The 27901-nt window shown below is 43.5% G+C and overlaps 1 protein-coding gene across 1 annotated transcript in view; it reads left to right on the forward strand.

Moving 5' to 3' along the window:
- Nucleotides 1-4860: 4860 nt before the first annotated feature.
- The window catches only part of iglon5 (IgLON family member 5), a 92937-nt gene continuing 69896 nt past the window's right edge, over nt 4861-27901 (forward strand). The window contains exon 1 of the mRNA XM_047598579.1: nt 4861-5433. Within this exon, the coding sequence (XP_047454535.1) occupies nt 5373-5433 (61 nt within the window). The 5' untranslated portion in view covers nt 4861-5372. The remainder of the gene's footprint in view (nt 5434-27901) is intronic.

The following is a 27901-nucleotide window of genomic DNA, read 5'->3' on the forward strand; positions in this document are numbered from 1 at the left end:
TTGTACTCTATTAATTGGGTCATTTCAGCTCGGGCCTTCAAGGTGTCTCAGTGACTGGCTGCAGGATCTGCAGGATGTGCCAGAGCCTATGCAGGCTCTGGCACATCCTGCAGATTCTAATAGAAGTGTATACAGGCAGCACACATATGCATCTTGCAGCAAAGGGGTTTGTACATTATAATCCATCAAAGTCACTGTGCGTCCCCTTGATGAGTAATGATGCACTCAGTGGCACTGTGGCCACTTACACTCAACTATGCATCAGGACCATTATCATACATTACTTATGTTTCCATACAACAAAGCCTCCATCACTGTGACTCTAAGAGTTAACCGCAAAAAAGCCAAAGGAGGTATCATGCCAGTTCAGTCTAATTACACCATGACAGCACTGTGAAGCTTGTTAGCTCAGTACAAGAAGAGCTACAAGAAAATGGTCACTCAGGAAAGTCATGAAGCTCGAGAGACGGTGATAGTGTAAGATTTTTGCTGAGACTTATTAAGTCAAAAGTTAGTTCCAGTAATTGGTTACCGCAGCCACTTGAAACGAAATTAAAGACTAAAAGTAAAAACAGAAAATCTGCAAAAGGTCAGTGCTCTGATATGATTATTCTAATTGGTGTTACCTTGGAAGAAGATGAGGTCTTCTTCTGCTTCTCGCTGAGTAAGAGGTGCTCTTCATTCTACGGTATATTACCTTTTACAAGACAGAAGCTTCCCTATCCATTGCTTTCCAGTCACTTTAAACATTACCACATCACAAAGCCACTTACTTGCACCAGTCTTTTGCATTACAATGCCATCAGTCAACGGCTTAAACTCCTGAGCAAGTACTTATCCACATTAATTGCTAACCTTAGGGACTGGACACACTCAACCAACACCAAAGAGCTACCGGCCACTAAGACCCACTCTGGCGTCATCTCAGTTCACATTTCACAGCTAACAGACAAATAGCAAGAATGGAAATACAGGTAACTACTCATGGCAGGAGGTGGAAGTAGGGGTTGCACTAACTGTACTGGGTTGTACACATGCAGACATGCAGGACAACAGAGGCTAACAGAGGCCAAATCTTCTCAATAGCAGTCATTTAACACCTATGTTCAGTTCTATTATTTGATAATGTTGCTGTAGTTGTAGACCCTTATTTTGTTGTTGTTGTTTTTTGTCCTTGATGGCCGTTAACGCACCATGCAAGAGAGATATTAGAAGTGTCAGACTGACGGAGGTTATGATGTTAACGTGTTCAAGATTAGTTACCTTGCAGAAAAGCTGCCATAGCTCCTTTTGTGTGAGACGCTACAATGCGATTCTGGTCAGTAATATATATTTCATTGTTGCAAAGCATTACTTTCTACTGTGTTTTTATGTGTGACCTCATTGACTAGTTGACGTCGACTTTCACCACATGTTAGTCGACTTTAAAAAATCGGATGTCGTTCAGCCCCCATGTGGTAGCAGTATGTATTGCTCATTCAAAAGGGGAAACAGAAAGGCTGACTTGGCCTCTCCGGAATCTCTCTGATCAGCTGGTCTATAGTTTTTATTCATTCTAGATGTCAGGTCATTGTGAAAATAATGAGATGAAGATGAAAAAGAACGACTGTGTGTGCCTTCTTGTCTTTGTCTTTTGTCACATCTGTTTCTCTTCCTGCTAAACCGACCAGCCCATCTGAATGATTTCACTCACCAATGCACTAACGCCACAGGTTCAGCATGCTGTCAGATGTCAGACTAGAGGCAACAGTACGGCACTCGCAGCCAAAACAATAAAAGTCTCTGAGGCTGCATGACTCACATACACCAGCAAATGACTTACCATTAATTTGGTGTACCACAGCCTAAAACATGTAGCTTCCCATGTCTGTTGTCTCTTTTCTTTCTCTTTTTTTTTTTTTGACAATAACACTAATACATTTCTTCCTCCAAAATATAGTCTGAATTGAGAGTTCACTATCAATTTTTGTAAGTTCAGCAAGTTAGTGAGCTTAATCAGTCTCTGCGGGCTCTCCAAGTCTGCAGGAAGTCTCAATTCCAGCTCAATTTTGGAACAAAATCAGACACAGAGACAATAATGCTTTCAGATCAAACAGCGAATTAATAAAATAAATTGATGGAAATTTGAAAACATCAAACCAGACTCAACAGCCAAGATGACTCTAAACTGAGCAATCAGAGGATAAATAGACATAATAACTCCCTTTTGTTTACTTCAGCCCTGAAATGATAAGAGAAGAACCTTGTTTTTCCAACAAGAGATATCCAGCATTTGATAAAATTGCCACCTCTCAAAAGATTATCTGAAGCACAAAATTGGGGCAAATTACAGTGGAGTTTGTGCAGCTTTCTCATCACATGCCATTAACACTTGTTGGCAATGCAGTTTGTCTCCTGTTTTGCTGTTCTCAGTGTAAATCTAACTTGTTTGGCATGTGCTAAAAATTATTTTTGCACCTCGTACAGTGATAGTCATAAAATGTTGGAAAATCTTAACTGCGTTCTGGGAAGAACTCTAAATTATGTTTAGGACAGAAAAATTCAGCCTTCTGATACTTTTTGCTGTGAAACACCTGTCTTGGTGCTCAGAGTTATGTTTATTAGTCCAGTAATACTCGATAGCATTCTTCCTATAGAAAGTACAATATCCTGCTATTGTTTCACAGGCTGGGCTCATCAGACACAAAGCCCGAGACATATTTTGGCCTCACTTATTCATAGTGGGAGGAAGCTAAGAAATTCAGCCTTGCATTCTTTCACTGATGCATGCCAGTCTTTCCAAAATTGAGAAATATTCCTGGCGTTACCTGCTTGTTTGTTTTCACTGTTCTCAGGCTGTCACGCAGTGTGACGGGAGCTGGCGAGGTCTGAGGGTAATTAGCTTTGTGAAATCTGAGTCAAAATGCAAATTTATGTCAACATTTTCTCAGGTGCTTCTGCTTTTATCGAATCACTTGGAACAACTGAATACAAACAAAATGCTGCTAGTGACAGGTCTATAAATAAAATCTGTGAGTACATGGAACCCAGCTGAATTGCTGATTGCAATCATGAATGCCATTAATGAAGCGTACTATATCTCTTGTTTGGATCAGAGTTTTTAGTGTCACACAGACGTAAGGTTTGTACTCTAATGTGGAAGCTGCACAATTACTGTCCTGAGGCATTTCAGTGCAAACACTGAACGTCCAAATGAAGAAGAAGAGGGGGAGGACATGCTGATTAGAGGAACAGCACACCATACTGTGCTCAGCTTAATTGTTTTGTGCAAACAATAGCATATAGTCGAGGGTGTATAAGCCCATTTGGAAACAGTTTCCCTTAGGCCAAAGACTGGACCTGCTGTTTTCTTTACTGTACACCCTTTGTGATAGCTATATGCTGTTGTTTCCCCATTTGCATTTGCTGCTGCTCATATGAAGAATCTTGTCAATATATTGACCATCATATCATCGGCCGTAAGTCATTCATTTTGCATAAGTTTACAAAAATCAGAAAAGATAGCAGCCTAATGAGCCAGAGGATAACATGGTAAACATGAACCCTGACTCACTGTTTTGAACCAGACCTAATTATCACTGAATAATAAGTATTTACCAACAAATCACACCATACATAACTAATGCTGGACTTTGATTAGTCGACTCATTAATCAGCCGTGTTTTGTTTTTTGTTTTTTTTTTGGCCATTCTTCTTCCTCATGTCATCTGATGTACACACACACAACCACACACACACACACACACACACACACACACACACACACAGAGGCCCGTAACACAGATCTGCAGTTTATCCCCCACTGTATTTATTTTAATTCTGTCCGAATACCATAAATCAGCAAGCAGCGCTTTACTACTTGCGCACTCAGCAGTAATAAAGTATTAATTGGCTATTTGAGGAATAAGGAAACAAAGTCTATCAGTCAAAAGTAAAACACTGCATTAGCTAAATGGAACTAATCATCTCAGGGATACATTAAATACTACAAAAACAGACCCGAGGGCACTTCATGATCCGTGTGTTTCTGACCAAGGCCTGCTAATGTGATGCAATATGGCTGCAATGAACGGCCAAATGTGTGTGCATACATTTGGCAATAAAAGTTTTGTGCTAGGTTCACAGCCTCCTGTCAGTCTCTGGGTTCTCGCTTTCGAGCAAGATGCTTAGCTCACACTGCGAATGGCCTTTTATATCTTCACTAGAGGCAACAGCCTTTTACGCCTTTAGTACCAGATGCGGCACAGAGACTAAGAGACCAACATGTTTACAAATGGCTCATTAGTACCTCTGCATAAATATAAAGTGTCTTCCTAAATGGGTTCATAGCTATCATTAAGTCAGCAGCAGAATCAGATGGTGTGTTTTCTGGTGCGCTACACTAACCAGTGAATGGGCATCTTCTTTACAAGCTTCACCTCTTGTGATCTGCGCTCATCTTCAGCGGCTAACATCTGCTCATCAAATGCAAAATGCCTCCATACCTCACTCTATTTTCATTCAGCATCCCCGGAAACGACGGGCTATGGCTCCACCTGACCCTCACTCACCCTCCACCTCTGTGTCTGTAGTTATTATGCCAGCCTGTCCCCCTGTGGACTGCTTTCCCCGAGTACTGCAGCAACACCAAACTGGCTATAAATCACATTGCATTATCACCGCGCCGTGGATCGCCTCGCTCTCCTCCCGCCCACTGCATGCCACGGATTGGCCGGCGCGGCTCCTTGCCCGGCCTCTCTGAACGGGACATCGGCGCAATCGTAAATCCCGCCTCCTTCCTTGAGGCCGTTGATTGGGAGAAAGGGGCTCTCCTTGAACTGTCAATCATGCTCTTTCTTGTGCGCCTCGCATTCAGTGCTGCTGCCTGCGACGCGCTGAGTGCGGAGCGACGAAACGCGCTGCATACCAACAGAGACATACAGAGCAGGCTCATTTTTGTTCAGGGCGCACAGACTCGCATGGTGACAGAAAATACATTCATGTCAAGTCACTGGACTGTTTGAATTCTGCATTTCATTCTCATGCATTGTCCAAAATAGTCTCTCCGCTCTGCAAGGTGTAAAGAGACAAACTAATTGTCTGGGATATTTGTTATTGCTGCTGTAATATATTTCTGGTTGAGTGAGTCTGCACCGGAGAGAAGATAAACAGACCTCCCAGCCGCTATCTCCGACGGGAATCACCTAAAGGAAAAGTCAAGACTGATGTTTTCGTCCACTCACATGTAGAGGCGTTGGACTATTGCTGTTGACATTCATCCACTGGGTCGTTTTTTATAAACAGATTCCCTGCAGCGGTACTCAAAGGGAGGAATACCGAAATCTTTGGCTGCAAAAACAAGAGAGAGAAAAAAAATCAATCAGAACTCAATCATGGGCTGCCCCCTCTTGTGGAACGCGTTTGCTGGGTTGATCCTGGTTCTGCTGTCAAAAGGTAAGTTCTTACCAGCTACTTAGTGATGTGCTGATGGTTCAGTGCTGCTGTGCGTCCACGCATGTATCACTGCCTTTCATTTTCTATAAGTGGTTATGGGGGTGAATACTAATGATGACGAGAGAGGGGGATTTGGTGGTGGTGGTGGTGGTGGGGAGGGGGGGGTCTACCTGCTTTTGAATCACGCGTGACTGCTGTACCACTACGCCTCGGCTTTCTATTTGCACGCAGTGAAATGTGGAGAGATGTTGTGCATTAGTACGCGCGCCTGGCCGATGTGCGTGTGCATGTGAGCGCAGCGCCAGGTTCATCTCCAAGCCAACCTCGTGGTTCAGTCCCAGCATCGAGTGGTGCATGTTAAGATGTTTACTATGGGGGGGTGGAGGGTAGACTCGAGTCTTCTGCGAACATTCCTTTACGTGACATGAATGGCCCGGCATCCCCACGCGCACGACGCAACATCGGTGCGGGTGGGGGTTGTGGAGTTAACGTGAGTAGAAGCATTGCAGAGAGACTCACGAGAGACGTAGTGTTTTGTTCTCTGTCTCCGAAATCAAGGTCGATAGAGTCACCGACAGATAGCTGGTGAGGGATGGGCAATTGGGGAGTCTTGGGTGAACTGGATGGGCGGTCAAGCCTTACTTAATCCGCTCTTCTTTTTCTTTTTTTTTTTTTTATCACTGTCTTTAAACATCACTTCATCTGAGAAGGGACCAACACACTTAATTTAGCTGCTCCAAAATTCCTTCAGTTAAAACTGCTGGATACAATAGTCTGGAGAAAACTTTCAGATTCAGGTGACATTTTAAACTTCCTCATTATTAATGCCATAAACAGACAGTGTGCTTATGTTAGGCTGTTGTGTTCAAGAAAATTTTAAATTTCCCATTTTTCATCATGTCCGTGTCTGATATTGCCGCCACATTATGGGATGTCCCACTGTATATTACCTGTGTGCAACACCACCATCATGTGATTTTATCCACCCGCCCTCCCTTCTAGCATGACCAAACACAAGTACAAACCTGGCTCAATTAGTCCTGCTTTAGTCCTGTGGGAAATCAGTATCTAAATAAATTACTCTGGCCCTTAATAACAATAATTGATGTGTCAGTGCAATAAGATGTGAGGTTAACAACCTGCAGATGCAGGCCTCCTGCTCCTGAGCTCCTTGTGGGAAGGAGAGCCCAGCTGGTCATGGTTGGCTTGACACAGCAAGCCCCTTCTCCACACCAGGCAGAGAGCAGACGGACAGCCCCGCAGGGCGCAAGCAGCACACAAACACAATAGACAATGGCTCCGCACAAACCAACCCTACAGCCACATTGAGTCTCATTTCAGGTTTCATCTCTCCGAATTTGTGGCCTGTGGAGTTTGCTACGTGAAGATTTGCTCAATCATGTAATCATGCACAGTTGAGGAATGATTGGATATTGATGTGAGTTGTGCACCGTGTAGCTCACGTGAACAAGCTTCATCTTGGAGAGGGATCCTGCCTAGCACAGGGAGCCGCAGTAGGTGCACGGCATGTCCATCATTTAAGCATGCATTATGAAGCAAGAACATGGCTGTTAAAAGGGCACCATTCCTTGCTTGATAAATCATGCACCAGTGGAATAATTCTTTGTATCTGTGGCCCCGAGTATTCACTAAAATGCGGTAATGCCTCACCCCCACTGTTTTGTAGATTGTGTTTGAGTTATTATTGCCTGTATAATGATGTATAAGAAACATTCATCTGAATGACTGTTGCTCCTACGTCGTTTTATTCACTTGCTGATATTTTCACTCATTTAGCCACTATATTCATTAATCAGGACAAATATTCCTATGTGAATAGTATTTATCATACATATTCTCAGAAACATACTAAAATGTATTTCAAATCTGAAGAATGCCATGCCAACCAGATTGTAAAGAGCTTTTTTGCTGCTTCAAAACACCATTAGGCCATTCAAAGGTTTCCTACGGGCTTGGCATGTAAATGCACAAACCACTCCATGGGTGTGATGGCCAGCTACTGGCATACAATTGTACCCTTCTTTCTCTTCCTCATTTATTGTTGCTTTTTGTATGAGTACACTGCTTCTAGAAAACACTCCTACATAGGCATATAATTAAAATATCTAGACATTTCTGGCACGCAAGTTGTCTGCAATCAATCAAAACCTGTTACATTAGTGAGACCGGACCAACAGTGGAACATTAAGGCTGGAAATTAAACAAATTACCCTCTGCTCAAAGGATTGCTTTCATGACAGAAACCTGCAATGTCTAATCATGAGAATAACATAATTATTGAGTTAGGGAAAAGTGAATATGACAAGAGGAATTACTTCTGCTTATGGTGCAGTACAGGTCACATCAGAGGACGTTTGCTTTTATGTCGAAGGATGTTATTTCAGAAAATTGCATGTTCACTAGTGTTCAAACAGTCCAACAGATGGGTCTTCCCACCGACGTGATGAAGGTTGTACTAAGAGGAAGTGCATGGGGCAGGAGCACAGGTGAAAACAAGTGGGGTCGCTTTGTAGCGTGCCATCCCTCTTGTTTCAGCAACATATGGAGGCCAAGTGGGGTCAATGCATGTTGCACATGTGGCACATAGCCACCCTCCTTTTCCCCTGCTTCCTAACACACACACACACACACACACACACACACACACACACACACACACACACACACACACACACACACTTGACTGGATCACCAGCCTTGGCTTGGAGATGAAGAGAAGGGAGATGCCAGCATCAACAGATGCCTTGCGCTCTTATTCTGGAGGGGGCTCTGTTTTTTCTCCCTCCCTTTGAAATCCACGGTTTCTGTGTGCTGTTGTTCTCTATGTTTGGCTTAGAAATGCTCTGCCATTTTGGCAGGTTTTATTTATCTGCAAGTGTTGGAGTGAGAGCGCCTGGATTCAGACTGAAGAGCCCTTGGGACAAGGATTGGAGGTGTAACCAGGCTGAAGAGGGCCCATGGTCAGAATATTTTGCCCAAAGGTTTCATTTTTTCCTCCCCTTGCTGTTGTATCTGACCTGTGGTGCAGTGAATGTTTCCCTCACATATAGTGGAGCACGAAAGGAGAATCCGACTGTGTTTTAATGCAGTATTGGCAGGGACAGGTGATGGGATGGAAAATGAGCTGACAAGTCCGAGGTTGTATGTAAACCTCATTTCAATTAATGGTTGAGAAAAATGCAGCATGGTGTACTTGAGAAGAGCTGGAAAACAAGTTTCACTTGAATGAACTGATTTTGACTGAGATTGTCTGGTCTTAAACGGGAACATTTAGTACTAGTACAAGGAATTCTTTAGAATAGTTATTTCTACCTCTGAAGATTCTGCAGAAACACTTCAATTAGCTTTAACGACTACTTCCATTAATTTAGAAATGGAAGGGCCACTGCACCGTGACTTTAGTCTGGCAAATGCAGTGCAGTGAGTCATATTGTACTTGGCAACCAATGGAAGTATTTATATTTGATTTCAAAGTGTTAAGGTTCCACACGAGAGACTGTGCAGTACAACCAATTCATTTGGGTTTTTATATCGTCCGTAATGGGAAATTTGGGTTACAGCATGGCAAAAACAAACACAAAAAAGCAGCGGCAAAGCAACACAACTCAGCTTGTTTGAAGTTTCTCCCAGTTTGTTGTCTGCACACACTCAAAAGACCCATTTGAATTTAGCATCTGCAGTATTCAACAAAATATAAATTTGCTCCATTTTTTCTTGTTCGTCTCTCACTAAGGGAGCGCTGCAGCGTTTTCAATGATTGGCGAGACAGGGATGAATAACCCCTGAGCCGGTGACCCCACGACCTGTCAGGCTGAAGCTGAATTGTGCATCTCGTAGTAGTGTTAGCAGCTCTCTGGCCGTAGCGGTGACTGAGAGGTCACTGGCTCAAATCCCTTGGGGATGGCTTGCCTCACCACTACTGTCGGTGATAGGTGGGTGCAGCACCACCTCACTGCCCTTGAGATTTCTCCTGTCGGTTTTGATAAACACTTTGCCGGTCCTCACATATTGGTTTGGGGGTCTGGCAATTACACATAGTGTCAGTGTCATAAATAATGATTACGGCAGGGCTTGTTTGCAATTATAATTAGAGTTATGATATATGGAGTTCGGTGTAATGGAAAGGAACTGGGACTGCTTTCAGCTTGGGACAGGTGGTTATACTGTGTTTAATTACTGTTGTAATTTGCTTCCTTACATCGTCCCCGTGTACCAGTTCCAGTTTAAAGACCTGCATTGGTCCAGGTGAGAATATGAACACGAGCTGTGGGTCCTCACTGTAACGGATGAAAATGAGCTATGTTTTATTTAGTGCAAGGGAAGGATCATTCAAGAGGGAGCAGAGTGGCTGCAGAAGAAGAAATAAGTGGTGGCTGGTGCACTCACATTGACCCCCACCCACGGAGGGAAACACACACACACACATATTATAAACACAGAGATATGGACACATACCCACACACTTCCTTCGCTTGGGCCAATGAGAAGATGAATTTCAACATCCTCCTTTCTAGAGGTGTTAGCAGTGAATCAACGGAAGGCCAATGGTAAAGAGACATCTTTATATATACATTAGTGTGGATATGAATATCTCTCATTGATCTCCTCAGTTGCAGAGGAATCAAATTAGCCTCAGAATGCTGCAAATTTCTTCCATTCGAAGCTTTAGTCCATGCTCCAGATTGAGCTGTCTGCAGGGAAGAGGAGAACGAAAGAAAGAATAAAGGAATGTTTTCTTGTTTGGTTATGTGCAGATGTTACTCGTTTAAGAGAAATGAATACTGTTGGAGGGTGAGAGACAGTGCTGTTTGATTTTCTTCCCCCTATTTCTTTTCCTTCTAGTCTTTTTTGTGCCAGAGAGTTAGCATCATTGGAAACACAATTCAGATTAGTGCAGGCGGCTTGTCCTCGAGGAGCCGGGAGGGACGAGGGTCCTGCTTTTCTCCCTGTCCTCATTACCAAAAGACAAGGAGCTCGCCGGCAAATCAATGGAAAAGGCTTAGGCACTAATGCAGGCCATGTCTGGTGGTGGGACTTAGCTTTGCGCGTGTGTATTTTCTTGCGTGCCAGAGTGTTGTTTATGTGTGCGATTCCCCCTTTTTTGTGGAACTTTAATCATTTGCGCTACAACAGAAGGGCTGGAGAAAAAAAAAAAAACATTGGTTTCAAGCGAATGCTGACTTGTTTGCTTTCAGAGTAACCTCAGAACACGCGGTTAATGCGCTGATATTTACCACGGGGACATGCGATAGCAAGGAAGCCCTTTAATTACTCAGAGATAACGTCAGATTCATCTGTGAATCCATTTAGTCCAGTGCTAAGGCTGCTGTTACCATTGTAATTATAATTGCTCAGGGCATTGTTGCTATGACGACTGCAACTTCAATAGCTAGCACTTGTGTACATCTTCCTTTAGACTGACAAAAAAAAAAGAGCAGCACCTTTTTGTTGCCTGTCAACAACCCCCTGCAGCGGTTGATGGTATCAAACTATGTCAAACCATCCACCTGTCTCAGGACTCAATCTGTGCCGCGTCTGCTCCGGCTGTAGCTGATGCTGCTGTTCTTCTCACATTTGCCTTCATCTCACCCTTGTGCCTCTTATGTTTGTTTACACAGGAAAAACTACTGGGTGCAACAAATGCTAAATAATGGGTTTTATGTTGTGGATTTTCAGCCCCTCTGCTGCCTCTGACACCTCGTGGCGCTTGAGGTGCTGCTGGGTGTGCGTGGAGGGGAAGGGAGAGTGAGGGAGAAGAGAGGGAAATAAATAAAACTGAGGAAAACAGATCAATAAATATTTCAGCAGCTGCTCCCTTCACAGACTCCTCCTGAAGCCATAAGAGGCGGAGAGAGAGAGACGGAGGGAGAGGACAGGAGTAATTGTGTTCCAGTCTCTCATTCATAGTGAGCAGGAGAGACGGGGGTGAAAGAGAGCAACAGAGAGTGGGGATAATTGTGTCCCGGACTTTAATAGACAGAGAGGCAAGGCAGGAGTGAGGGGTGGAGAAGCGACACGGGACGTGCTAACGAGCACCACATACCAACACTGTCTTCTGTGGGAACAAAAAAAGCCATACGAGAGCCTGCGCTCCCAGACTTTGGCACTGTATAATAGTCAGTGTAAGAATCCCTCTTCCTGACTTTCACATAATTCTAATTCCTGTCAGGAGTAAGCGACAGGCTGTGTGGGTGTGCTGTTTGTGCAGCGAGCAGTTCTAAATGATAATGAGCCGGTCAACAGCTGAGACGTCTAAGGTGTAGCCACGAATCAGGCGTGGCCACCGTCAGTGCCAACGCGCTCCAATCATCAGCTGATGTCTTCCCACATTGCCATGAAATTTGCACACACACACACACACAAAACTGCACATTACAAGCAGCCTGTGTAGCGCGGTGTGTAACGTGGAGAGCGGGAACAGCAGGGGAAAAAGACAGAGGGAGCTTATGAGGATGGACAGGCCACATAGATGGAAGAGTTATAAAAAATATGATTGAAGGAGGGCTGCTGGGAGGAAACGCGGGAAGAGAGACAGATGGTGTGAGGGAGGAAGGGGAGGAGGGATTCGAAGACCCGCAACAGGCAGTGATCGAGATGGATTGATTTTAGGCAGATGATTAGGTGGAATAAAAATACATGGCAGGTTTACCCTGCCAATGAAAACTGTGTTTGGGTGATATTGCTGTGAGTGGGAGTAGTAAAATAGTTTCAGGGTCACTTGTGGTGTGATATTGCGGCATTAAGGAGCTGGTGCTAATGTGATATGCCATTGGTGAGGGAGTCATTCTAGTGAGGCAGCACACCTCTAATAAGACGCTCATGCAGTGTGCCCACATAATAATAAGTGGGTTGGAGGTTGTCAAGGATCTGCAGATTACATAAAATGTTATGTTTGGATACTCTTTTCAAATCAGCAATCAAATAGGAATGTTACATGTTGCTGCGTTCTGTTCTTCTACATAATTAGGAAAACAACCATGCCGATGCCCAGTGGTAGGCAGTGCTTGGCACATCCGCTGCCATCCACACACAGCTTACGCAGCGATTTAAAGATATGCCGCAGATCTCCTGTGGTTTAGGGCTGACACGTGGCTCTGGCTCCAGCTGTGAAGGTGCCAGTGGGATTTCTTGTAATAAAGAGTCCATGTTAGCATGACATCCTGACAGTGAAGACTCCGTTATAGGCAGAATTTCACCAAGGATTTGGCTGTGACAGCCCATAAATAGACAGAAAATATCCCACACTGTCTTGAAAAATGTTGATTCCTTTCTCCGTGCCCTCTGGATATTGGGTGTTTAAATTGCGCATTTCGAAGCAACAGATCACAGGAATAGTTTTCGAACACACTATGATATTGTCGTCCTAGTGTGGTAATTGGGATGTTAGGTGAGATTTCATCAAACATTTGTGCTATTGTAGACCATTAATTGGGTTTGGGAAAAAAGACTTCTGTATTATTGCATTATGATATTTCATTAATTAGATGTGGAGTTGGATAACACTGAAAGCCGGTGCTGCTCTTCCCAGTTCTGTAACACAGTGAGTGAAATTCCATTAGTGTTTGGACCTGCATGGGAGCAAATGTGAGCATTGCATTGGTCTGGATTATCTCAGAAATTTAAAGTGTATGCTGTGCTTCGAAATTCTTTCGCCAATCACAATTTATCCCTTTATTCATTGAGGGATGTGGATGAATGGTGCTAATTTGCTGTGTACTGTCATTCTTGGGGTGCCAGTGTGACTTTGAAATTCCTCTTGGAATAAAAAAAGAGAAATACTTTAGACGTTTTCAAGGCTGTGGTCCACTTGAAAACGCTTTTTTTCCTCCCCTCTTGTTCTTCAGCAGCACTAAATATAAAGACATTTGGCCAAATTGCGCTTAATAAAATGCACATTATGATTCTGGAGATGCAAGACAAATTTCCAATTAAAATTTCCCATCATCCCGTCCTTGTTCAGCTGCTGGTTTCCTCATGTTGCGGCAGTAATTGGTAGATACTAGAGCACACGTGAATGTATAAATAAGAATTATCAAAAGCTCAAGTCTGGTTTCATGCTATGTTTGATATACTGATCAAATATAGAGCTGGAAGCTCCAAATATGTTCAGTACATAAAAGCAACCCTCCCTTTAGAAATTGGTTTGTGAAATCATTTTGTCATGGCAGCAAAACATCTCACTCTCTTCCCATCAAGGGGGTGCCGGCGGTATCGATGTGACCTTTATCTGGCCAGCAGACCTCCAATTCCATTAAGAAATAATGAAGGTGTCAGAAAAGGGCAATTAGCTGCTTAATGTTGGGCAACAGTACTCTAATACAACATATTTGTGCTGACAAGTCAATATATATACCTGACAACACCCACTGTACTTTAGGACACAATAAGATGTTACTGGAATTGTTGACATTATGGAGATAATTTTGCTGATTTAGCTTTCACTGCCTCCGTTTTCTGCTGTAGTCGACAACTAGGATACACAAGTCTTTAAATGTTATCATAAGAAAAGAAAAATAAAGGTATAGACAGAGCAGTAAGGTAATAAGGTGCAACGTATAAAAAGCTCAAGAGAAAACATGCACTTTTGTATGACAACAACAGAGAATTAGCGTTGAGGTGATGTCAGAGGAAGACCCACAGCGCTGGTGGATCACAAATTCATGAATCAGAACCCGGATGAAGAGCTTCATTCAGTAGTTGCTATCAGGCTTCGTGTTTGGCCTGTTTATTGTAAATGTGCACTGCGTCAAACCTTCACTTAGCTTTGTTTGTTATTTTGGGTCTGACAGCTGTAATCAGAATTGATTTGTATGCTACAGGGAGGCGGTTAAATCAGACATGACAAATGCGGGGCAGACAGCGCAGGTGTTCTCTCAATCAGACTGACTTGATTGATCCTGTCTGGAATCTATCATGATAAAGCTTTATTGACACTGGACTTCTCTTAAGACTTCTTTGACAGTAGAGAGAAAAGAAAGCTGCAAGGTGTTCGACTACTGAAGAAAAAGTTTAAGGGGGAAAGAAATGTATTTCCACTGAGCCCTGTTTTCAAAATTTTCTAAATCCAGAAAGGTTGGAAAGACTTCGGCTTGTGCTATTGATTTTCCTTTAATTAGTTTTTTTTTTTTTTTTTACCAGACTTTTTTATGGTGAGTTAATATGAAGTGTTATTATGGCAGGAGAAAACTTGCCTTAAGGTTCAATTATTTCAGCAAAAGTAATGATATCGTTTGCGTAATATCTTGGATTTAACTGAACGATCTGATGTGAATATGACTGATATAATGTACGGAATAAAAAGCGTCATTTAATGCCTCATTTCTGCTCCCCGCATCACAGCAAAGTTTTTTGATTCTCATGTATATGCATGTCTGCTGTCAGCATTTTGACAGGGCAGTTTGATGTAGCTCAGTGATTTTTTTCTTAGAGACAGGGCTTCTAAATGAGCAAAAATTCCCTTTTATATGAGTGCGCTGCAAAGGCTGAAAGCACAGATGCAAAGCACAACACAAGTTGTCAAGCCATATAGTCTGAATGGCTTTGAAATACTGCGTCTTTGAAACGGCAGTATTTCAATTCAGAGGACAGCAATTACACAGTCAAACATACAAGTGGGTAGAATTGCATTAGAGCAGTGCCATATTTATTATAATGTAAAATCCATCCAGTGTGTGCACACTGTAAGTTATGCCTTAGTGCTCGGCCCTGGGGACCCCACAGCCCCTCTCTGTACCCACTCACCCGCTTCTCCTTCCTGCTCTCGTCTCACACTTAAAGACACAGGCGCACAACCTGAGGCCATCTGTTTGTTTTATCTGGAACAACTGGAGGTTTCTACCAGGATGTGAAATGTAAAAAAAAAAAAGTTGTCAAACCGCTTTATCTGCTCTGATTACCTGGGGAACACCACATGTTCACATCCTTTAAATGAAAGCGGCGCCTCCCTTGCCGTGGCACTCCGTGTAACATACTCCCTTTGCGGCGAGTTTAATGTGCACAGATAAGAATGGCTTTATTTATGCCATGCCTTTGCCATTCAAGAGATTTAACGTAAGATCAATTGGTGGATCTACTCTCCAGGCTCCAGGATAACTTTAGCGCAGGGCAATTTGATGATTATCACAATAAGAAAAATGCTTTTCCATCAAAATGAAAAACTGAGTCCTGCGTGGGTGCACCGGCTTCCTCCCACAGTCCACAGACTTCTGTGTTCAGTTAATTGCTCTCTCTAAATTGCCTCCTATGTGTGAGTTTGCGTGGTAACAAAACTGCATGAATTGTATATTTTAAAAAAATCTTTCCATGAACACTTCACAGGAGACCCAGACACCGAACCCCCCGCCCCACCCTCAGTCTACTGCAATTGGTCAATACCAGTGGGCTGACAAGGCACCATCCATATGGTATATGTATGAGCCACAGCCAGTAGGGCCGCAGGTGGAGGGAGGGACATGAACATTTGATGAAAAAAAGCATTTTTAAATGGTTTTCCAGGAAACTAATGCCATAGGTGACTAATAGTACACGTCATCAAACATATTAAAGCCCTCAGATAAATTAAAGTCTGTGAAACCTAACGCGTGTAATGCCACTTGCATGTGAGGAAGTGGTAAGAGAGAAAAATACTGCACACTACGAAAGGTAAGTCGCTGGGCTGGAAAGAGGAAGGCCACTCCTGAGATGGACTGTGTTTTTCACCGAGGATGAATGAGACACACAGAGTTGGTTGAAATGGAAGAACACCATATGGAGGGCTGTGTGTGGCCAGGGTTGGTTGTTTTATTTATTAGCCCTGCAAGGTTCGTTGCTACATTCATTTCATGCGTGTGTTACCCACCGACACCTTCGGTTGAATCTGCTGACTTCAAGTAGTGGAATGCAAGCTTTTTCTGTCTGCAGAACTGCTGAAAAAAGCGCTGCCAATGTGGTGTTTATTGTAAATTTAATTCTATGTTTTCTGTAATGTCTCCAAGCTCTTGAGCTTTTGACCTCATATATTCCCTTTGCGGTTATTGTGGGCTGTGTCATTGCATACAGATTGTATACAGCTTGGATGTAACCACATAATCCCGATGTGAGCAGCAGTCTACATAACTAAGGCTGACAAATCAACTCAGCTCTCCTGCACTGACTAACATTTACTCACACCAAGCTCCTCGGCGTGTTATTTTTATTTCTCACCAGCATTCTGTGTAGTTGCTCATCATCATGCCCGACACCTGAGTCATCATGACTGATTGAAGCCGAATTTGTTTGAGTGAAAATAAGGAATATTTGAAGGCTAAATATATTGAATGTGACGGCGCTCCATTTCCAGAACATCATAACAAAGGAAATGTACGGGTGGGTTTGAGTAACATGTGTTGTGCCACAAGGCGGGTCCGTGTAAATTCAGCCCTGGTCAAATAGGTGAGCTGTTTGTAAATTGCGAGCGACAAACTGAACAGAACAGCGTTAGAGTCTAGTGGCTCTAGAGTGGAAAGGAGTAAGGTAAGAAAGTCTTACATCTTAACCAATCAGTGAGGATTTTGGAGAGAAAGAGAACTTCCCAATGGCAAGTTGTTGTTTTTTACTGAAACATCTATCTAATACTGCACCATCATTATCTTGCTTCAAAAATCAGTTGTTTCTTATTCTGCAACAAGTGTATCCCAGAACTGAACTCCTACTTGGCGCCTGTTTGTGTCTGTCCAAAAGACTGTCTGAGACCACAGTTGAGGTGCTCAGCCCCAGACTTGTCTCATGATTTTTCAAAACCCACTGGGGAGACGACTTTCCCATCTCATTTTCCCTATTATTTCTTCCCCCATATCAAACAGACAGCCACTACTAAAAGATTCATGCATGTGGACTTTGGGGTCATTAAAGAATGATCCACGGCAAAGCTGTTTTTTTCACCCTCATAATGAAATCCAATATTCATGAAATGGATTTTTCTCTCTGCTCGCCCACTCACTTTAGCCACAGATGTGTGTTTGCCGGTGTATTTAGACGGTGTTTGCTCAGCCTTGTTAGGCTGGCACGGGTTAATGGTATCCTAAAGGCGCATTTTCAGGCCACCCAGTTAATTATGCAGGGTTGACGGATGATCTTGCCACATTACCCGTGTAAAGCAATGCAGGGTTACGCCATATCTGTGCTTTTCTAAGGCTGGAGTCAGAGTAAAGAGCAGTTTACGCTAGTGTGGTGCCCACCACACAGAGCTTCCACTTAGAGGATACAAAACAACATAATAACATAATAGGTATCTAAAACATATAATGTGCAGGTTTTGCCATTAAAATACCATAATTAAGTCATTTTATATACAATCATTGTATTTTTAGTGTTATAGAGGGTATGCATAGATGTCACTGCTGCCTGGGGCCAAGGCCCCCCGCATGGCAAAAATATTGTGAAATGTAGCAGTAAATACAGCGAGACTGGGGAAAATGGGGATTAACAGATCAAATTAAGGCCAACTAGACAATATTCCATATGAACTAGTATGGATTTGAAAAAATGGATTAGCCTCAGACTCAGTCACTTAGTTTAAGGTCATTTCATTATGATAAATGTAGCTAAATAAAAGATGCTAACGCAAAAGAGCTTTACTGAGAAGTAACGCTAGCTTTACAATACTGTAGCAGACGTTAAAAGGATGACGAGACGTGATCATAAATATTCCGTTTATTATTTTCTTGTTATTTATTGTTGGAACTGAAATAGTTACTCTCGGCCGTAACTACGCCAAAACAACAACATCCACAAACTTACCTGACAGTCCTCCAGGACATAACTTAAGAAGTAACTTAAGGTATGACTTCATCAAAAAAACAGCATGAATTAATATTACTAGACACTAAATGAGAATCACAACACCAGGTTTCAGTGCCTGGATTCCAGTTGTTTCTTCTAATGCAGCGATTCATTTACTTCTCTTTTCTTTGGCAGATTTCTGTAAAAATATATCTCTGACTCCTTTTCAAACATGGTGGTACAGTTATACCACCAGTTATAACGGTACTACAGGTGGGTCGCAAAATCATTGGTTGATTAGACATTTTTCATATTTATTTTTTTAATTTTCTCCCACAAATTTAAAAAATTTAAATTTAAAAACACATTAACATGAATCCAACATATTTTAGTAAAGAAATAAATGGAGGCAGAAGACGTTATCTTTCAGTCAGCCCTTCACTCATTCAGCGATATAGGAGCTGTTGCAACAGGCAGTGCACGGCCACCCTACTGTTACACGTTTGAAATTAAAAATAATTAAATTTGAACCTGTGTATTATTTGAATAGCTTAATATTGGATGCAAATTGATTATAATAATGTATATTTATGAATAGCACTAGGCCAAATTTAATATAGAACACATATAGTAGATAGGGGTCCCTGTTTAATCAATCATCAGCTTCGGGGTCCTTGGCCTGAAAAATGTTGCTCTATAACGTTCCTAATGTTTTGGACTACCATCTGTGGAGAGGATTAAAGTGGACAACATTGGAAAGGCAAGTCAGTGGTGCATAACATGCATGTCACATCCTTGTGTGGTGTTTAGCTCTTTGAGGTCACTACATTCAGTTCATGTTCACCTCTCTGGGAAATTGTTTGGGAAATGAAGCAGCCAGAACAAGCCAGCAGAGCCTGTGTGAAGTGCAGCAGGTAAAACCTAAAGAGCTCTTAAAGGTCTCACTATTGAGAGGTCTCAGTATCAAGGTATTGCTTTTGGTCCCAGTGCTCTGGGCTGATTCATTCTAGATTTTTAAATAAAAAAAAAATCATGTTTTCTTGTGAAATGTGATTCTCTCCAAATGATCCACTGGTGGTGCTCCAGTATGTGGTTTGAATTTGATTTCCTGCATGTATCAAATATTCCTACAACATGACTCAGACTTTAACAGACACAATTAGCCAACACTTGATCCTCTCAATCCAACACAATGTAATAACTCTAATAACCTAAGTAAAGGTCCCTCTTCAAATCAGTGCGTGGTAGTTGTTCTGAATCTGACCACTAGATGGCATTACTATAAATATTCACCTATGTCTTGTCATTTGGGTTAAACAGACGCAGATGGAACTAATCAAGAAACAAATTATTCATCTCTATTACCATTTTCCTCTTCTTACACACCTGTACTGAGTCTTATAGATGCTGGTCAGCCTCAGGCGAGCAGACTGCGGTGATCGACTCGCGGACTGCTCATTAGTATGGGTGACAGGAGTTGGAGTGGCACCTTCACTGACTGAGGGAAAAAAAAGGGTGGAAAACCTTGCAAGTTTAAAGTAATAATTTGCTTCTGTAGGTATAAATTGGCCATGTAAGTCCAATTTCATTTTTACGGTTAGCAGTCATACTAGATTTAAAATAAAAGCAAGTGAGTGGCAACAGTGTTGATACCCCAAGGCAGCATTGTTGGTTGAATGTGAGTCATATGGGGTTATATCATTTATTTATTTATTTTTTTAAAAAAAGGAAAGAGGATGGGAGGGTGATTATGCAATGCAAAACAGTTTCCTCTTATACCGAATTCTAGCAGAATTTGTAAAATCTGGAACGTCCGTGATTAAAATTGTGCCAACAAAATACCACTATCATCACTGGAATCAGTAGCAATTTTAATCAAGGCATTTTTTTCGTGTCATATCATCAAGACATTATGCCACATTTGATCTTCACCACCTTCATTATGATAACCACCAGCACTGTTATCCCCAGCACTGATAATCAGCTGAATCTTTCCTGCCCATCTTCTCCCTGTTATCTCTGTCTTTATCACCGCTGCTAATTCCCAGCATTACACTCGGCTCTTTCTGGCACAATTGTGTTTTGTTGTCACAGCAAGTCACAGTGTTTTTTTTATTACAATTTCATACTCCACTGAAGCAAAGGAGGTAATCCTTTTTCTCACTTTGATTATGTTTTATTGCTCTCATTCTTCCACCCACGGTCACCCAGCTCTTTCACTACTTCCGTGCACCTTCTTCTAGAATCTGCTGCCACGTCAGATGTGGACATGTGTCCTGACCTCTTACGGTTTTCACTTCAGCTTCCCCTGTTTCCATTTCCTCTTTGCCTGTGTGTGTCTTCCCTAAACCCATTTCCACGTTCCTCTTGTGAAGTCTCTTTTTGTGCCCCTGGGTGTTCCCCTCTCAACCCATATGCTACCGTTTCTGTTTCGTTCAGCTTTCCCCTCCCATCCGCAGTTTCTTCGTTCATATGTGCCGGACTTCTGTTGCTCTTCCACTCTCGCTGTGACATAAACTGTGAGATCGCGGTGCTTCACAGAAGGTGCTGCTCTGCGTGGGGCTGCTCAGAGTGCAGATGGCGTGCAGCAAATTGGAAGGGTAGGCCGCGGTTTTACATGCATGTGTGTGTGCACATTTGTGTGCATACAGTGCCGTCATGTGCATATTTGTTAACCAGGACGATTCTCAGTGTGATTCGAACTCAATAGCATGAGGGGCTGTGGCTGCACACACAAGGCAGAGTGTTCATGAGCTGAGTATGTCTGTGACGGGGAGGAAGGGTCAGGTCTGCGTCGCCTGAGGCTTTGAGTGCGTAAGGAGGATGGGTTAAAAGGTCAACACGGGGTAAGCACTCCTCCTACGAGGCATGACTCACCACAGGATGTGGAAGCCAGCCTACAGGACCCTGTGCCTCATGCCCCCCCCCCTCCCGCGCCTCCCGAAGGGCCCTTCACCCACGGGGGCAAACACGTCGTTATCGCTGCTATCGTCTTTCACACCTCCAGTTCTGTCACGGCGTGGGAGAATAAAGTCATCACCCCCCAAAGCACGCCGTGGCAGGAAGGGGGAACGTTTGCACCATTAACAAGGGTTTCCTAATTGGCTCTGAGCGCTGACATACAGCCATGCGCTGAACGAGTACAAGCGTTCTCTATAAATACAGTCTTGCATCGCCCCAGTGTGAAGTGCAGTGAGAGCAATGTTCACGTGCACACTGAATCATGCACGCACCTGCCTTCACAGGGAGAGACACAAATGTGCACACACGAAGCAGGAGTTAGACAAACAAGTGAATAAATCAGTGCCTGAATAAATCTGGAGATCTGGATATAATCCCCCCCTCCTCCTCCCTCGCCCCCTCTCTCCTTCCTTTCGCCTCACCCGTTCCTGCCTCCTGCTTGATCTTTCAGCCTCGGCAGGAAAAGAGAAATTGAATTAAAAAGTGCTTTTGATATCTGTTCCTTGCAGCAGATAAATAAAATGATCAGACTCTGTCAACAGGTTGACTTCCGCCCCTGTTTCACGCTCCCTCCCTCTCCTTCTCCTCGTCTTCCCAACAAGCCCCCGTCCTTCCATCTTTTCTCCCCCTCCTCCTATCCCAGTCCTCTCCTCTGATTGGAATCTGGAAACCCATTTGCTGCGTCGCTCTCAGACCCAACTCGGGCCGTGTCAGGTAGTCTGCGCACGTCCCCCTTCAGTGCTTGTTCCCTCGTTCCCCTCCCTCTCTCCTCCCTTTCCCTTTTTTCTCCTTTTTGCTCTCGTCTTTCGTCTTTATCCCCTCGCCGTCTGCTGCAGGCTCTGTGGAGAATTTGCCCAAATTACCTGTCATACTGGCAGCTACGTGTAAATAAGCCAGGAAAGTGTGTCGCTTTTTCTGTGTCCCCCTCTCCCTCCCTCCCTCCTTCCTTCCTACTCTCTCTCCCTCCCTCCCTCCCTCCCTCCCTCACCCTACCTCAACGCTATCTCGTCTCACTTCAAACCACCCCTTCCCCTTCTGTTCAATCATCACATCTTTCCCCCATTTCTTTTTCTTCGTGCTCTCAACCTCTGTCTCCCCTAGCTGTTTATTTCTACCCCTCTCTTCCTGCGTCTTTGCTCTCTCAGTTCACCAACAGAACTATGGAGAGGCTTGGGAAGCCTTTGCGGTTCTTTCTAGAGTGGAAAATGAGTATGTTGCTGACTCTGTAGGAGATATTGAAAGCAGAGAAGCCGGTCATTGACTACCTGTCATTAGCTTCTGGCCTTAGCGAATTAGAAAGTGCGGCCTTTGGTCTGCTGTTCTGCTCTGCGATGGTGGAGGCTGGGGTGCAGGAGGGATCCTTTTCGCATTCATCAGTTAAAAAAAGCACGGGACTAGTACATGCATATTAGGATACACATGATAACTAGTCCACATGTGCTTCATCCAGCTATTAATCATCACGTAAACTACCTTTGTTCATTCTGTGTGATAGTCGTGATGGGCTGAGGAGGAGGTGTGCAAGTGAGGTCGGGGCCAAACTCTCTGTTCAATTTCTGCTTCAGAAGGTGTAATCATCTGTCACCCAGGGGTTACAGGTGCAAAGACTGTGATTTGGAGCGAGGGAAGTGGAGGCAAAGCCTGGAGGAGGATGTTGTAGCGCAGCGGAAAAAGTGATAGGACGGAGGACACTGAGAAAAAGTGTTCTTAAATCTTGTGATTGTAACCGAGTTAGACTCTAGAAGCCAGCTATCTTGTGACATATCTCAAGACCCGCCACACATGCACACAGTCTACAAATCTACCTAATGTCACTGCAAGCCAGCAGAGATGTTTCTCCATAATACATTGAGGAGGTTTCGTGCTATTTCTAGGATGTTTTAAGGAGCCTGTTGGGAGCAAACACCCCCCAAACTTGTCCTAAATCGAGGGCAGTGCTTTATAAAACACCATCTACTTCTTTCGACAAAATGCAGTGTCTATTTGATGTCCTCAGATTTATTCAATCCAGAAAACCGCGTCCACCTCTGAAATTGAGCACCTTTTTTTAGCTCTTATCCTGAAGCCCTCTTTCAATGTTCATCCAATCTGGGATTTCACGCTGCGCCTCTCCGTGTGATCCGATCATTTATACATTCGTCCGTCTTATACACCTTTTGTGGGGATGATGAGTGTGAGGTGTTGGCAAAGGTTTGCAGAGATGATAGCACCTGTTAGCTAAAGGGGGCTCAATCATGAGCAGTCACGCATCACCTCACTGCGATCCCACCATGTGGGAAAGAGGGCTCGATATGCGCACTCGGCCCAGGGCTGTAGCGGGGCGTGCAGTGTAAATCTCTTAATTGAAGATGGCTCGAAGCTCGAAAAAAATACACACAGAAAATGAGGAGGTGGTGAAATGTATGCAGGTAGAAGATCAAGATTATTTCTGCATGTATATGTTGCTGTTTGGGTGTGTAATGTTGAGCCTCTGCACAAACACAGCACACGCGTGCACACTTCCACAAACTCATGCTAATTCGTGTGTAATAATGTAATATATGCATAGCAGCCCCTAGAGGGATGGCACATCCATAAGAAAAAAAAATCCCCCTTCTACAGAATCTTATTAGCATTCCTGTTGAAACAACGCACCTCAGGGCCTTTTTCACGTGTGCAGGTTCCTCAGACCTGCAGGATATAGAATATAGAGGTGGGTGAATATGGAGGAACATTCAAAGAACACACCAGACGCTCTTCCCCCTGCTGGATCCTCTCTTACCTGTGCAGCTTTTTCTCTGAACTTTAAAGATAACGGTGGATCTCAAAGGCAACAAGTGTCACAGGGATCCATCCATCCAGACCCACAAACTGATTACATACCAGCATGTTGCAGGCAGTGCCTTCATATCTGTGGGAGAATGCTTTGCTCACAGTAGTCCATAGCCTCTACTTGTCAGTCAGCCACGAAGGCTGGGCAGAGACGAAACCGAGAGGACATTAGTTACTGACGGCGAGCTGAGAGAGACGCCTTTGATCAGGGCAGCTCTGTGACTCCACACAGCCCTATTTACTCTGGTCTCCCTGACACACAGCTGCCCTATTGTCACAAATCATGGTGAAGCTTCAGAGTCCTTTTCCATCCCTTTTCCACTCTACGGCCCACTGCTAATTTACAAGCCAAAGCCAGGCTTGATTTCTCCTACTGCTGGTATGCCGAAGAATATCAGTAGAACAAAGGAGCCAAACAAAGATTACCAATTAAAAAGCATTGATGAAAATGTGGGAGACAGAGAGAGAGAGAAAAATCAGCACATTGTGTCCAGCTATGAGTAGAGGAGGAAACTTTTCCTAATGAGCTCAGGATGAAATTCCTCAACATGCCACGTTGACTTTTCATTGCTTGATTTCACATCTATTTATCTGCCCTCTCACAGCAAATGGGCTTGAGAATTTATGCTTTTCTACGACAGTGGTGCTTTGAAAGCGGAAAGCTGCCGCCTTTGGATGGGAGAAGAGATAATAAAAGGCGCTATACGGCTGGATCAATACCACAGCACTCGTTTGTGTTCAGGCAGCAGTATAAAGGTGTAACGGAGATTGAAGCTCTTGAGCCAGATGGCAAGAAGACATGACTGTGTAAAGAAGTTTTGTAGGTTTAATTTTGTTTCCATTTCCTGAAAGGGAAAATTATGTGTGCGCAGGCAGGACATCCTTGGCTTTTTTGAGATGGCGCTGTATTACGTTTACGCTCTGCTGGTGTTTGCTTCAGTGTCTTCTCTTCTTTTCGCCTCCGTTTGATCTTTTTCTTTTTGTTTTGTTTTCTTTCTTCTTCTTCTTCTTTTTTTTTTTAGCTCATGTACGCTGGACACAGACACCAAGGCGGAGCTGGATCACATAAAGCTTTGGCTCTCCAAAGCTGATTGAATTCCTAAGCCCATTTCCTTTCAAAAGGGGAACTAGAGAAAGGAAAAATTATGCATCTTCAGAGCGCTGCAATAGTATCTTCCTCCTTTTCATTCTTTTCCCAGTTTAACTGCGTAACAAAATCCCAAGTTCACACTGAACAATATGACCTTCATATTGAGTCTGCTGTTTCTTTTATTCTAAACAGAATAAACTACAACTTTCATTTGATTTCCTACATAAATCTAATTTTAAAAAAAGGAAGAGCTAAAGGACTGAGCTTTGACTCATTGATTTCTGCACATTTTCTTGATGGGAATCCTTTGCAGCTGTACCAATGAGCACATAAGGATCATTTTGATTGGATTAGTCCAGCATCCACCTTAATATGTGTCTTAAGAGCTGCCCTGAGCTTGTGCTGCACTGTCCAACAAATACATCCAACATGGTGACTTGAAGCTGAATTGACAGGATCGTTGCACTCGGCTACTCCATTTAATGACAGAGAATCTGCAATAAAAAGTGCATCTGCAGAACCATTAGTCATGCTTCTTTTTGCTCTGTTTTGTTTTTTGTTTTTTTTTACTAAGAAAATGACACATGACATAAGAGCAGTTCTATTTGATGTGATATCCCGGGTGGATTAGCACTGCAGCTCAGTGGGAGACTGAAGCCTGTCCACCGTAGCTTTCCTTTGCTGCTAAGAGGCCTTGCAAGATATACCACAGAGAAGTGCTGTGGTCCCGTCATCTCCCATACATTTTATTGGGGACAAAAGCATGCTAAGAGGGCGAGCAGAAATACTAAGGAGGGAGAGCAGAGAACATGTCTAAAGAAAGACAGACGGAGAACAACACCAGCATTTAGTGTTAGTGACACAAGAAGTCATGACACTGTCAGAGCAAAATACTTTGCCGATGACAGAAACACAGAAGAGTATTGTTAGCCTTGAGAGTAGTGTGAATGAGAGTGTGTTTCGTCATGCGAGACTTCAAGTTGAGGAAATGGACTTCAAATGAACTGGCCACATGACCCCCTGCACCGGGAATGGACAATGGATGGGAGGATGACAGTAATGCTATTTAGATTGAGGAGGCATGTGTACTCTGCACTCCCGCAGCCTAATATTCAGAGCAGTGTATACAGGAGTTCATCCTAACACCACATCATTTTCTAACGTACAAGGGAGTTGCTGTTATCCCTGTTGGTTAGAGGCGGATGATCTGCTAACAGAATGATTGTCATTAACACTCCCAGGGAGGGCAAACTGCATGTTTACCATCACTGATTGTTTTTTGAATGACTAATACAGGCAAATACAACAGGGCTGTTGTCTGTACCACTTTTTCCCCCACAGGCCACAACCTCTTACAGAGGCAATTAGAAATCGAGCAAAGATGTAGACATGCGAACGGAGGGAGTTGAACGTCTGGCTCTGTCTCCCCCTCAGGGTAAACCACTGTCTGTGACCTTGAGCAAGGTGCACAATTTTCAGTCGGAGAGCATGTGACAGCGCACAGCAATTGCACTGAACAGAGACAGTATCAACGATGAAGACGTCTCATCACGCTGACACGCCGATAATAATATGACGGGAAAACAAGGAAGACAAAGTGTTGCAAAATGGAAGCAAATGATTTCGGCTCTGCTCGTCAGTCTGCGGATGAGCTCTTGTCCTTGGACCTGTTGTTTAGTTCATGTCTTGTGTGTGTGTCTGCAACGTACCTGACAATGACTGTGTTTGTGTGCGTGCCAGTGAGTCTGCGCATGAGTGATCTGTGGCTAGAGCCATCCCTCAGGTGTCTGATATCTGATCGCATGGATTGATCGGCCCAAGGAGAGCATGACATTCAGCTCGCACTATCGCGCCACAAGCTCACCCTATAATAAGGCCGTGGAACAACAGTGGTGGAGCCCTTTGTTACTTGAAGTTAATTAGACCTGCTCAAATCACAGTGGTGAAAAAAAAGGGAAAAGCAAGGTAACCACTAGGAGTAGCAATGATTTCCCTGCAGTGGATGGCTGTGTGATGGAGCTCTCCATGACCATCATGCAGTGGGGTGGTGATGGTGGTGGTGGTGGTGGTGGTGGTGTTGTGGGGGGAGGTTCCCTCATTCTGCTGTAAGGCGAATCCCCAGGGTTGCCAGCTCCATCTTCAGACGAGACGCAGAGGCTTTTAGCAGGGCTCCAGGCAGCACAGGTGGTACCCCTGCATGCATTGATCTCTCACTGCTTTATAGGGAATGTCATCCCTGACAGTGGCGTAGACCCAGGCTTTGCTATAGGATGCAGTGCTCTTTAACCACATAGTGAAGGCTGTGCGGTATTACTGTCAATATGTCTTAATGTTGAATGAAAACTACATGAAATGCAGATTCTGCTAATGGAGCTTAATGGCCAGAGTATACACTACTGTTTGACCTCACTGAGTGCATCAGAGCAGTCGTCACATCTATCCATTGACTTCAACTATGGTACAAGCACTCTATACATTTCTCTTCTTATGGAGTGAAATGGACACTCTACCTAACCCTTTTCACCTTACTTTTCATCCTTTGAATATATTTTCACTCCCATACACGTATGTTATCAATCCCTTTTGATGTTGCATTTCAAGGAAGCCTTGGTTTTGTATTATGCACATGGCTGCAATCAAGGCTAAATGCAAAAACACTGAACGGGCTATGAAATAACACTGGCTACTATTTAAAACAAAAGCACCTTTTGTGCTGAATCTAAAAGGATCTAAGAGGATCTAGAAACGTTGCAAGAGCCACCTGATAGAGCAGTTGAAAGAAATGTGACATTTTCATTGAACTTAGGTAGTCATCTAAGCGCGTTATAGTAGAAGTTATACTGCCAG

The sequence above is a fragment of the Mugil cephalus genome, chromosome 11, assembly GCF_022458985.1.
Source record: "Mugil cephalus isolate CIBA_MC_2020 chromosome 11, CIBA_Mcephalus_1.1, whole genome shotgun sequence".
Classification (NCBI taxonomy): domain Eukaryota; kingdom Metazoa; phylum Chordata; class Actinopteri; order Mugiliformes; family Mugilidae; genus Mugil; species Mugil cephalus.